General features: G+C 41.6%; 1 protein-coding gene across 1 annotated transcript in view; it reads right to left on the bottom strand.

Moving 5' to 3' along the window:
• ATP8A1 (ATPase phospholipid transporting 8A1) overlaps window positions 1-13,574 on the bottom strand; it is a 188,923-nt gene that overhangs the window by 130,440 nt on the left and 44,909 nt on the right. Inside the window, exons 8-9 of the mRNA XM_006029939.3 lie at window positions 6,043-6,112; window positions 1,946-2,073 (exon numbers count right to left, since the gene is read on the bottom strand). Of these exons, the coding sequence (XP_006030001.1) occupies window positions 1,946-2,073; window positions 6,043-6,112 (198 nt within the window). The remainder of the gene's footprint in view (window positions 1-1,945; window positions 2,074-6,042; window positions 6,113-13,574) is intronic.

Here is a 13,574-nt window from a genome sequence, read left to right on the forward strand (position 1 = left end):
GTGGTTTGATCACCCATCAAGAGTCTCTCCCCGTCACCGGATGATCCTTGACGTACCCCTGCCCTGCGCGCTCATTGAGAGTCACAGCACGGACTCTCGTATTGGTTTAAAGAGCTCTCATCGTTCGAGTTTTTCTTCTTTTCTTCTGTCTACAACTGTAACTAAGCAAGTTTTCCTGCCTGCACCGTGACCATCTACGGTGTAAGTAAAATAATCTTTAATCAACCTCCACGCATCAGTGCCTAATTCTAGTTCGCCGTGCCGACTTCCCCGGCCCACGTGCCCGGGCTGCTGGCCACAGCCCCTTGGTCCCGACAAAATGCAACTCTACTTGTAGTGTCAGAAGAGCAAAATATGGCAGGAAAGCAGAAGGAGCCAGGCCAAGTACTGGACAAGTTTGACCTGCCTTCATTACCTGCAAGAAAAGGAGATTAGCCCAAATTTATTAGACTGAGAATGAGGTCAGGATCTACAAATAACTACTTACCTGTAATTCTTGTTCTCTGAAGGTAGATATTATATTAGAGCCACACTTTTGAGACTAGCCTCCTGCACATAAACCACGTTCCAAACCTCCAAACCTGAATTTCTGAGATGAATTGCTTTTCCAGCAGAAGGTGTGCTCCTACATCCTCTAGAGCAGAGCTTTCTAAACTGTGTGCCGCGACACATTAGTGTGTCGGTGGCAGTGTGTAGGTGTGTCGCGCAAAATGCAGAAAATTTTGCGGGAAGGCACTGCGGAACTCCCTTACTTGCGTCTGCTTCCCTTGGCCCCTCCCCCAGAACTGAATTACTGTGTCGTGAAATGATGCATGTCTAAAAAGTGTGTCACCAACATGAAAAGTTTGGAAAGCTCTGCTCTAGAGGCACAAAAGCCAATAGTACTCTCAACATTCCTTTTTAAAAAAAATTAATAATTGTAATGAAATTAAGAACAAAGGTACATTTTTTCCAGGATAGGGAGAGTTTGGATGTGTGGATCTATTATAATTATTACCTTCAGAGAAGAATTACAGGTACATGTTTTTCTCTTCTTTATGACAAGCGCAATAGAATTATAATAGATCCACATTCTTGCAACTGAAAACTCCAGGAAATGCACCTGTAAGAAATCAGTAAATAAAGATGGACTATAAACAAATACTTGTTACAACTTGTTATGGCATCAAGGGGAAAAAAAAACAAACTTTCTAAAGAAACACATTATAGTACTAAACACAAACTTGAAAAAGATTGTGTATAGGGTAATACAATAACTCAAACCCAATAGTAAAGAAATGGAAACAAAGTATAAAATAAGTTCTGGTAAACGGAAAATTAAAAATCTTTTGGATCCAACAACTGATTTTCTAGAACTGATGGATCATATTTGGTTCTACAAAATATCCTTGGTATGGAGTATTGGGGTATATTTTAAAAACTCCTATGAAGTAACTGAAAATCTGTATGTTGAAAATCCCCCTTAAGGTCATTTCTGTTTACAGAAATATGATCTCAGGAAAACAAGAAATCAGACTGGCAGTCATAAATAGATCACTCAAATTCAATTTGACTTAACATATCAATGTCAAATTTAAGAGAGAATTGGGATGTACAGAATAAGGCACATGGTGTATTCTAGACAAAACCTAAGCGTCCTGTTTGTAGGACAAAGACTGGCTACATAAAGAGCTGAGAGACAGATTCATAGGATATGTGACAAATTTCCAAAAAGATCTTTGGAATTTATAACTGGCACTTCCATGTATTTTTTATAATTATTAGTATGTGAAAGTCATTTTCCATACAAGGTAGAGTTCTTGGCATCAAAATAAAACAATATAGAAGTTTAGCTCTAAAATAAACCATATTAGCTGAATAAAGAGCAAGTTATTCATACCACAGTTCAAGAAGTTAACAATGGATTTTAAAATGCATTGAGATGGTTCTCCTTAGTTTTACATACCCATGCCCATCTAGTCTGATATTTCCAACAAAATCATAGAGATGGCGATTTGGGCTTTCACATTCAATTCTGCCTGAAAGTTGCATCAAGCTGTCAATGTCCTTTATATCTGATGTCAATGGCAAACCCTGTAAACACAGTTTGTTGTAACACTATATTATAAACTACTTTATAATAAATGCAAACATTAATTTGTATATAATAAGTTAGACTCTGCTTGGTATGATGCAGAAAAGTAGTCCTCTTTAGCTCTCTGCATAGAGGTCCAGCACAGAAACCTCAGGCACAGGTACTGGCTAGCACTAGTAGTACAAATAGACTTCTGAAAAAGATCTGGGAAAGGACAGGATCAACAACTGAAATCTTCAACCATACCAGACCACGGAAGTGGCCCAGCCTTATTGAGTATTCATGCTGCATTCTTTTAAAAGCTAACAGATCTACAGGATATTTTTTCTCTGAGCCTCAAAAGAAATTCTGTTGCAGATAAGTTCTCACAAGCAAGCAGCCCCTTTTCACCATGCTCCTCTCATTAAAAAAAGCAAGACATGACTTGGCAGTCACTATTTGGCCCTCAACATGATATAAATAAAGCTGTTTAAGAACCACCTTCCCATCAGTTATTAGAATGTATTTACATTATATTTATGCAATACTGAGTGATGTCTTTATATGCAGAAAGCTTTACTGATGTTGTTTCCCCATCAGAATCTAAGAAGTGAACCTCAAAACTTTTCCTAACAAATCTCCTTTACCTCTTCTCTTCAGAGATGTGGATAATTTCCCTGTTCACCCAAGCTTACAGTCTCAATATTACATTATATAAATCCCTCCATCTTCCCACCTTTTCATGCTAGTAACAATTCTTATCTTTTCTTCCTCTACAATATAACTGTTAACTGCCCATCTCTTTATGACCCTATAATTAAAAGTCCTTGGGTTTGAGCTCTCACGTGGACAACTGTACATGTCCTAAATTAATTCTTGCGTTCACCTTCATAGCTCAGCACTGTCCCTTTTGCATCCTTTTTTTTTTTATGCCTGTAATGCTTACATCACAAATGTCTTGATAGTCTAATGCTACGTTTTGTCTTTATGCTTTTTCTGTATTATATGCTTTTTCATTTAAATTCTGTAAATGAAAATTTGAGAAGTTACGGGGCAGCGCAGGGTGGGCAGCAGTGGTGAGGAGACCCCAGAGCTCCCTGCAGAGCCAGGTTGCACAGCAGGGCAGTGCTGGTCCCTGCCGTGCAACCTGGCTCCGCGGGGAGCATAGATCTGGGTCAGTGCAGGGTAGGCAGCGGCAGTGAGGAGATCCTGGCATGGATCTCTACTCCCTGCGGAGCCAGGTCACGCAGCAGTGCAGTGCAGGGAGCAGATCCGTGCAGAGATCTCCTCAACACCGCTGCTGCCCGTTCTGCGTAGCCCCACATTGCGAAGGAGACCACCAGTGCGGATCTCTGCTCCCTGCAGAGCCGAGTTACATGGCAGGGACCAGCTGGCTTGCTTGCTGCTGTGCGCCGCTTCCCTGCCCCACGACCCGGTGTGACAGGGATCACAGATCCGCACAAGGGTCTCCTCATCTGCAGAGGTCAGTGGCCCTCCCCTGTATAAACTACCCATTGGCCCTGTCCTGCTCCCTGCTGGGGCCCTAAAGCCCCGGCCCCAAGCCCCACCCAGCTGGGCAGTAGGGCTGTGAGAAGCTTGCAGCCCGTTCAAAACAGATTCAGAGGAGATTTGGCCAAAACGAAACAGGACAGGGATCTGAAACACTGAAACGAATCACTGTCCTCTGAAACAGTTGAATCCGAAACTGAATCGAACAGTTGTTTCGCACAGCTCTACTACATAGCAGTATTAGTTTCAGCGCACACACAGAAATGATTCAGTTATCACACTTCAATGTACTATAGTGCCTAACTCCTGCCTAAGCTGTATGGCAATTCAAATGGTTGATGGGAGGCTCCTAAACTCCACCTGAATCTCTAGAGGGCTCTACTAATAGACCAAAAAAAGTTATACCATACTTAACTTGCATTAACAGGGTTTACCTTCAGCTCAAAAGTCATGCTAAGCCTGATGGTGCTGCTGACAGGCTCTTTCAAAACACTTTAGTACAGTGATTCTCAACCATTGTAGACTCAAGGCACCCCACAAAAGAGCCATTATTAAGTTGCAAAGAGCTCAAAGATGATAACAAAAAACACCTATGAGAAATGTTATAATCTTTGCACTCTCCTTTGCCTGAACAAGGGTGCATGTGTGCAAAAGCTTGCAAATAAAGGTTGGGTTTTTTTGCAAATATCTAATTGATCTAATAAAAGATATCACCTCTACCAAGAGTTCCGATTCCAACAGGTAAGAATAGTTTTTGACACATGGCTCCTTATTTCAAATCTCTGGATTTATTTTGTGAATCATGTGGTGATAGCTGCATGCATAACAGGGCTAATATTGTGTGGCAGCCTTAAAAGGATCTCCTGGCACCCTCAGTGGTTTGAGAATTTCTCAGTAGTTGAGAAATTATTGGTCTAATGGTTGAAGTGCTACCCCACGAAATGGAAGCTGTTGCTTTTAAGACTTCCTCTCTGAAGGGTTTTTAACCCACATCTTGCCGCAGTCACCAGACTATGGGTGTAGGCTAAGAGGTACTTTCCACTGCTCTTAATGAAACTGGGCCATTAGACAAGACAGCAAAAGTCACAGGTCCAGAAAAGAAGAAAGAAGCAGCCTGCCTCTGTAGCCTACTGAGGACAGCACTCACTGGTATGAGGAGGGGATGGGGAGGGAGGAGTCCCAAGTTCCAGTTCCACTACCATGATTATTTCTGTTTTTAAAGTAAATATCAAATACAAAATGCATAAACAATCCTGGTAGCAAGGGCTGAAGTAGTGCTATAACCACTAGGTTACAGAGGAAGGCCCCATCTTTGTTCTTCTAGTGACATGACCCTTGCACTCTTGGTTGCTCAGTTACCCAGGTTCAACAAGGAGGGTGGAGAGTCCTTACACAGCTTATTCTACAGCATGGTGTTAGCACTCCAGGTGGGCAGCCTGACAGTAGACACTGTGAACTGCATATGAATGAAGACGGCCAATGGACAGTTTGAATCAGATGACTAAGGTCTTGAGAAGGACAGAAGTTCAGCTGTGTCCTAGTGTTTTGGCTTTGGCTTGCTCTAACCATCTAAACCTGAATCATTCCTTGACACCTCCAAAGTTTTTCTACCCTAGGTGCCTTCCCTGGCCAAACTGACTCACTCCTGAGGAAGGAACCTAATACTCATGTACTGGACTGCTTACGGGTAGGACCTAATGCAACCTAATGTAAGGTTTTCAATTCCATGACCTATATCCCCTCCCCAATTCCCCCAGCAGTGCCATGATCCCACTTCCTACTACCATGAATACTGCCTGAAGTCATTTCTGAAAATGTAACAGACTCCTAAATAATTTTGGTTTTTCAGTAAGCTTTACCCTAGAACTCATCAGTTCCCAGAGTGAAAATTTTACTTCAAACTGGTCCTCAAAAATTCACCTTTTTGTCAAGTGCATTAACATTACATTTCTTAACAAACAACAATATATTATTACACTGAAATGACCGCATTCAGAGAAAAAGCCAACCAAGTATTAAAACAGTATTCCTTTTACATGATATACCACACAACAAGACATGTACACCTCGTTTGGGATGGCAGAATGAAGGGAAAAATAAATTCTAGACACATGGCTGAATGCAGCCTTCATGGGCTAGGGACAAATTCTGCTCTTCAGTGTCACTCATATTTTCTCTCTCTCTCTCTCTCTCTCTCTGCAAGGTTCTTAGCTTAAGCTTTAACACTGTCATTTGCAGCAGTGTGCAAGGACAGAGTGAGTGATGCTGGGCAGCATCCTTCACGTGGCTGGGAAGGAAAGGGAGCACACCTGCTAGTAGCTATTCCAGTGCCCCCAACTCCTCCATTCTGAAGTGGAATTTGACTTTCCTACTTAAAACACACCTCCCAGTACTGAATGGCTAATTTTTTAGGGCACAGGGGAAACTGCAAGTAAATATGGTACATGCAATTAGCATACTGACAACATATACATTCTTACCTGTCGAATTTTTAGATTTGTTTCACCATCTAGATTTGATGTTTCTATGTAGCACATGGCTTGTGGTTCACTTTTAGGAAAAAAAAAAAGCATGTGTTATTAGAACACAATAATAAATGTAATAATGTGCATGTGCAAGGGCTTCCTGATATCTTAGCTTCATATCAAGGATGACTTAAGACAAATATTTTTTGCAAATTATTAAAAAGTCATTTACATTTTCAGAAAATGCCTATTACACATTATCAAAATAATTTAAAAGAAATATACCTAGAGTCATCTTAAAACACACTGATCCTTATTCAAATTTCACATGTGCTTACAAATAAATCTTTAACAGCTGATTAGAACATTCCAGACATTTCAAGTTTCATAGTTGATAGGGTCAGAAGGGACCTAAGCAAATCAACAAGTCTGACCCCCTGCTATGGGAATCAAATGACCCCAGCAAGGTGATTATCTAGCCTACTTCTGAAGACCCCTAAGGTAGGAGTGAGCACCACTTCCCTTGGAAGTTGGTTCCAGATCCTAGCCGCCCTGACTGTGAAGTAGTGCCTCCTGATGTCTAGCTTGAACCTACTCTCTATCAACTTGTGGCCCTTATTCCTAGTTACTCCGGGTAGTGCTTGGGGGAACAGGGCCTCTCCCATTCCCCATTGGTCCCCCCTGGTAGTTTATAGACAGCCACCAGGTCCCCTTCTCAGCCTCCTCTTGTGGAGGCTGAACAGGTTCAGGTCCCATAGCCTCTCCTCATAGGGCCTGCCCTGCTGCCCCCTGACCATACGAGTGGCCCTCCTCTGGACCTTCTAGAGTTTAATTGCAAAAGTTATAATAGTGCACATATTATGAAGAAATATGCTAGTGTGTACTATTATGATTCCTAAAGATACCTTAACTCTCTTTATCTAAAACTGGTTCACAAGAGAGATGTTTATATTTATGCAGAACACACTACAACAGAAGTGATGCAGTTATTCAGACTTGAGCCCTGATGAATGTATACCATACCACCATGCTGTTTTCTCAATGTAGCACGGTGGTTTTTGTATCATAACTATTATCTAGTAATGGGAAAATGTGTGTATATATCTATCCACCTATCTAGATATCTATCTATATAGATATAGTGTATATTACACCTCCCCAAACATTACACACACACACACACACACACACACACACTCTGTTTCATGCTTTGTAAAGCATTTAGGTCCAAGATGGGGAAAAAAAAACCAAAACATTTCTCAGGTCCCTTTTTCAGACAGGGAAACAGAGGCACAGAGTGGTCAAGAAACTTGCCTATGGCCAAAAAGCAAGTGAGAAACAGACCTAGAAATGGTGTGACATATATTAAATGTTCTAGTCAGCTGTTATTTCCTGTCTATGAACGCAAAGTATTAATGTATAGTTCTACATGGAAGTTTAAGTTTTGTTTTTGTAAAGATCGGGACAGTAAATAAAGGAAGTACTTACAACACCATTTTCCTTTTTAAAAAGAGATATGAACTTCAATGTTATTAATAAATACAGAACATTTAGAATGTTCCCAAGAAATTTAATTAATCTAGTAGTGATTATCAGTAGTCAATATTGTTAGCTTTCTATTGCAGCAAATATTTAACTTTAGCAGTGCTGTTTACTTTTGCATGTTTTCATAGTATTCTAGCATTAAAATGAAATGCTTCACTTTCATTTTAAGATTTTTCTTGGCCCACTTTTCTAAGAATGTAAATGACTGACTTGTAGTTAGTCTGTGCATAGCTGATTCAATCAATACACGTGTTTAAGAGTATTCATTAGTTTTACAGTTGTATACAAACAACTTTTGAAGCACTTTCAAAGAAGATTCCAGTAGCAAAGACATTACAAATAGAGACATGCTAAATTACAACCATTTTAGCAGATTTAAATACATAGATTACAGTTAGATTAAAAGCAGGCTTTTTCATTTGTTAGGGAAAAACAAGACAAGGTGCAGTCACAGTACAGACAATAGCATAAAGCTGACGTATATCAAAGTATCATGCACTATACACAATTATAGAGCTATTTTTTTTTTTTTATCACATGCAGTAGAGACTGTGCAACATCCAACTTTGTGCAGAGGGTCCTCTACAAGTCCTAAAATGTACCAAATATTTTTATGAGTATTATGCAATTTGTTGAAAAACAAGGAGTTGTTTATGGTACAAATGCGTATAACCCTCTCAACTTGTTTAAAGTACAACATACAGAGTTATACTATTGTTTCACAGTGACAGTTTATTTTATTAAAAATTTGCTTAATAATTTCATAAGCATAGCATAGAATATAAAGGGAAGGGTAAAACTGTCAATGTTTGGAAGTGCAACAGTACAATTACATATTTTAATAACCCATATTTATATCTTTATCAGCTAAACCTTTTCTACTTCATAAGATTCACTTCTATAACATTTGCGTTTTTAAGTTGGAGGTACAGAAACATAGCTTTGCTGATACCAACTGAACTCTGTATTTTCAGGTTTGGTGTATAAGGACCCACATACACATTTCCTGTGCAACTACTGTAGTTTATTCTAACCTTGATGAAAGACTGATGAGATCAGCTGGGAGATGTTCCCCATTGGTCACTTTCACTATTTCCCCTACTGCCACCTACATATCCCAGTTTAAAAATGTGATTAGAACAAAAAAAATGAGTAACAGGGGAAAAAAACAAATGGACAGAAAGACAGAGAGACAAAAGTTTGAAATTATTATACCAAACAATACATGTTAATAAAAATGTCTGATGACAAATTTTTCAAAATCTATCTTAATCAGGTCAGAGAACACAGTAAAATATCTGCTCGATTGCTCAATCTGAATAAACTTGTTTTTCTTTTAAAATAATTGATTTTAAGTATCAGAAAAATCTGATAAATTTACAGGCATCTTAAAAAAAAAATAAAATAAAAGCAGGCAGCTTATCACTTAACTGTATAAACCCCGCCTGTCCCCGTTCCTCAAAACAGAGTACTCAGCGGTTACATCAGTACTCAACTTTCCTAAAAAGCTAGAAGGAACAAAAAACTTTCATATGGAAATAAACTGGATAATTACTTTTTTTTTTTTTTTTTTTTTAATTACCATCCATTCTCAAGTTAAATGAGTAATGAACTTTGATTCCTAGTATTGTCAAATCTAAATATATTTTGTGCCAAATTCACAAAAAAGGACTCCAATGCTGCAGCACAGACTACTGGAACATCTAACTTTACATGTTTTGCCAAAGCAGCTAAATCCACAACCGTAAGTTAAAGGTTCCTAGGCTCTCTATCCAATGTGCAAAAAGAAAGATGCCTAAGGGAGAGGTCCAAAAAAGCAGGAGGATGCAAGAGAGCCACTTAAGCGAGCCAAAAGGAAAAAACTTTCCTCTTTCTGGAAACTAAATGCCTTACTCCTAGCGGCAGGTAGACAGTTCCCTCCATCTGTGATTCAAAGCCCTGAGATGCCCACTGGTGTTAGACCCTTTCTTTTTTGTCAAAAAATGGTAAGAGCACAGACCTCTCATTCAAAATACAGCAGGATTTTCCCAATTCAATCCCAACACTTCCATCGCTGAGAATAGTGTCCTACTGAGGCAAATTAAGCCTAAAGAGATGTATTGGGTAATTCATTCTCTCCTGTTGAAACCTCCAATTTTCATAAAATGCTCAGATTCACAAGACTAACAGCATTACTCTTTAGCCCTGCAGTTAGGACACTAAGTCTGAGGGAGAAGAATTTGACTTTAGTCTCTGGATCAGTCATTGTTTAAAATAAAATACATAAAACAAACATTTGTTGGAGCAGAGACTGGAACCTAGGGCTGCTCAGATATAAAAAAACCTGGTGCTTTACTTTAAACTCAACGTGCTCTGGTGCCGAGCTCAGGGCATGCCCAGGAGAGGCACGGCATTAATTTGACCCGGCTCGCACAACATCTGTATAGACCAGGCACTTCAGCAGAGCTTTTTGATGCTTTTATCTAATACATGGTTGAATCAGCATTAGCTAAAAGTGCCAAAAAGCCCTGCTGAAGCATCTAATCTATATAGAAGTTGCAGAACCAGGTCAAAGTAATGTGCTGCTTCTTCCGGTAAAGCATGGGTTGCTTCCCCCCTCACATTTAGGCTGCTGACGGATGTCCTACATGTATTCTTTAAGGTATGTCACCACGACTGGCCCACAGGCCAGATCCAGCCTACAGAGACAATCCGTCTAGTCTGACAGGCTATCACTGGACTACCACAAATTGCGGGGTGTGGCCCAGTAGCAAGCACCAGCTGCTACACAATCTGGGGCCCTCTGGCAACAGTGGACATGGCATTTAGCAGTAGGCACACAACCAAGGGCTGTGAAGCACACCCCTCAGTTGCCTTGCAGGCTAAGTGGCCTATCATTGTTTTTACATCTTTACCACAGAACAAGCAGCTCCGTGCTCTGCAGCCACTTTTCCCACTGCTGCCATGCTTGCTGCTGCGGTACCCGCTTGTCCTGTAATCCACACTGTATCCAGCCTGTGATGTCCAGATCTGGCCAGGAGCCTCAAGGGAGTTTGACACTCCTGCCTTCAGGTAACAGTCCTAACCTCCACAAAACGTTCTCACATTTGGCATACGGACAAATGAACACTGGAAGTGCGGGTGCTGTTCCAGACTGCACAGAAGCTATTATAGTATAAAAGTAACAGGTCCAGGAGCTTGTATCAATACAAATATAACTGTTGCAACTTAACCCTGTGTCACAAACCCATGCCAAAAGCAATTTAGGGATTCAGAGTGTCCTATGCAGAGATATATGTTCCAAGTTTGGTTTAGCTAACCTTGTTTGATTTCTTCCAAAAGCTGTATTATTTTTTTATCCCTTTTATCACTATATGGATCGTGTTCTAGAGCAGAGGTGGCCAACCTGTAGCACAGGAGTCACAAGCAGCCTCTCCGTGACATGTGGTAGACCAGCGAGGGGACAGGCAGCACAGCAGCAGGTGAGGCAGAAAGTAGGGCAGCAGATCAGGCAAGGAAAGGGGATTGAATGGCTCTCAAGTAGAATACGGAACTAATTTATGACACCTGCCAAAAAGGTTTGCCTTCATTGTTCTGGAGCAAGGTCGTCCAACTTCTGAGTGACTGGCGGGCACAGGTCCTCGAGCCACATACCACGTGGGCCAATCTCCCTGCCTGGGATGCATGCCATGCTGTACTACAAGCATTCCCCCTGCCGACACCACATGGCAGGCAACATCCCCTCCCCCCACCCTCCCCAAGCTGGCATCTCCACACCTTACACGCTGAATGACATGAGGCCCCTCATGGAATGCAGTGCCTCCCCCACCCCCATGGCTTGTACCACACTGGCACTCCACTACCATGCCATGCAGCATTCCCAGGTCCCTTTCAACAGTATGGCTGTGGGCTCCCTCAGCTCTGTAAGCCATCCCACCCTGCCTCAACAACCAGGGGCCAGAAACAGAAGCCATAAGAAGGAAAGGGAGCATGGAGACTCCATCTGCTGCTACTGGTAGAGGTGGAGGGAGCAGTGCAGGGACTAGGAGCCTGGACGCTACAGGTTAATTCCTTACGGGCCACATGAGGTCCATGGATCACCAGTTGGACAACCCTGTTCTAGAGGCTTTGCAGGCCTCCCAGGGAATAGATGGTACAGTAGAGATTGGAGGAGGGAGTGAATCAACGATAGTTAGGAGGCACCTGATAGGTAAAGGGTGATTTTGGATTTTCCCACACCTTAAAGGGAATCCTGCTGCCCAGCTGCCAGAGTCAGTGGGAAAGCTGGCCTCTGAAAATATTGATAGCAGTCTCTGAAGGAGTGTACTGTGGTCAGGAAAGAGGGTGGGACATTGTTTTTCTCTCTCTGTACTGACTCTCAGATCAACTTTTTTTGTATGATTCTTTTCTTGTATGTAATAAATCATTTTGCCATTTTCTTGTGTTACTGACTGCTTGTAGTAAAGTGTGATCTCAAAACAACTGATAATCCAAGCAGGCCTGTTCTCTGGAGGGAGAGACCCTGAATCCTTTAGCTGACCAAGATTCCTGTTGTACAGCCCATGGATCTAAAAGATCAGATATACTACCTTACATCAAGACAACATTCTGCAGAGACAAATAAGTCTATACTTAATGGCTCCATCTCTGAATAATTAATAAAGTAATTGGAATTTGAAGCTAATCTCCTGAAAATATCCTTTAATTTATTTCACTACAAGAGAGGGCTTTTTGTGATATTTTTTATTGTACGAACTATGTTTGGGAAGAAGTTTTGGACATGCTTTTACACTTAAAGCCCCCTTCTTCAGGTCTTTTCATATTTAACTGTCATTTTTGTCTCGGACGGCTGGAGCCGACTCGAGGCGATATACAAACTGCTCGGTCGTTTGGGCGGGCTGGTGAATGGAGAGGCAGACAAAGCGTATTGGTTGCAAAAACTTTACTTACGCTGCTAGTAGCCGCGACGCAGGTGGTCCAGTCGCTTAAACAACTCCACGAGTTGCTCCAGCTGGCAACGCTCAGGCCAGCTAATCCGTCCACAAATTAAGCCGGCAGGGAAAGGGTACGTCGAAGGATTGCACTCGGTGACGGGGAGAAGAATTGATAGGTGATCAGGCTATCGATCAGCTCAGCCGCAAGTCAGATATCTTTAGAGGCACTCTGCAGCGTGCTCAAAGTTCTCCAACTTGGGCGGAAGTCGCACAAAGTTGTATACGGCCAGCAAGCCAATTACTAGCCGCCACGTAGGAATAATTTAGAATTGGCCAATAGCGGGACACAAATTTGCATGCGAATGGCGGGAACTCTCTTGCACCGGGGTTTTCTGTTGCAGCAGAAAACTTTTGCTGTGCAAGAGACTCTCGTGTGGCAGGAAAATTCCATCATGCCAAGGCACTAAAATCATTGGGTTGTGACATGCCCCCTTGCTGACGGCACAACTAGAATTTTAGACACATGAGCACGTTATAGAGAATTTTTGTTTCAGGATTCACTGGCCTGACGGAGCTTAAGCAGCCAACATATACATATACATACATACATAAACAAACAACTCTACAGACCGGTCCTTTTAACAAACTATAAAATACAATAACTTAAACATATAACAACAACTATTAGTTATCGTCTGATTGGAGAACATCTGTTTGGGACTCCCCTCGTTTATTAGTCAGTGCACAATGAAATAATCACCGCGGGACGTCCGTCTCTCCCATAACAGACAATACCAATTAAAATACTTAGCAAAATGAGAGAGGAGCAGTGCTATAGCAAGTTCTGGGCCGATGGACATTCGCTGCCTCGGTGCCCCCTCCATAGCCGTTATTACGTTGACTTAAGGGAACCGCAGTTGGGTGCTCGACGGATCTCACAATCGAGCGGCTGTGGATTACTGCTTTGTCGAAGTCGGGCCTGTAAAGAAAGAAACAATAACAGAACAAAACAAAAGAGAATCGTAATTGAATTTACTATAAGGATACTAGGTGAATGTCGGAATGACGAGTCATCCAGTTGTGATGAAC

Source organism: Alligator sinensis, unplaced genomic scaffold (genome assembly GCF_000455745.1).
Source record: "Alligator sinensis unplaced genomic scaffold, ASM45574v1 scaffold58_2, whole genome shotgun sequence".
Lineage (NCBI taxonomy): Eukaryota > Metazoa > Chordata > Crocodylia > Alligatoridae > Alligator > Alligator sinensis.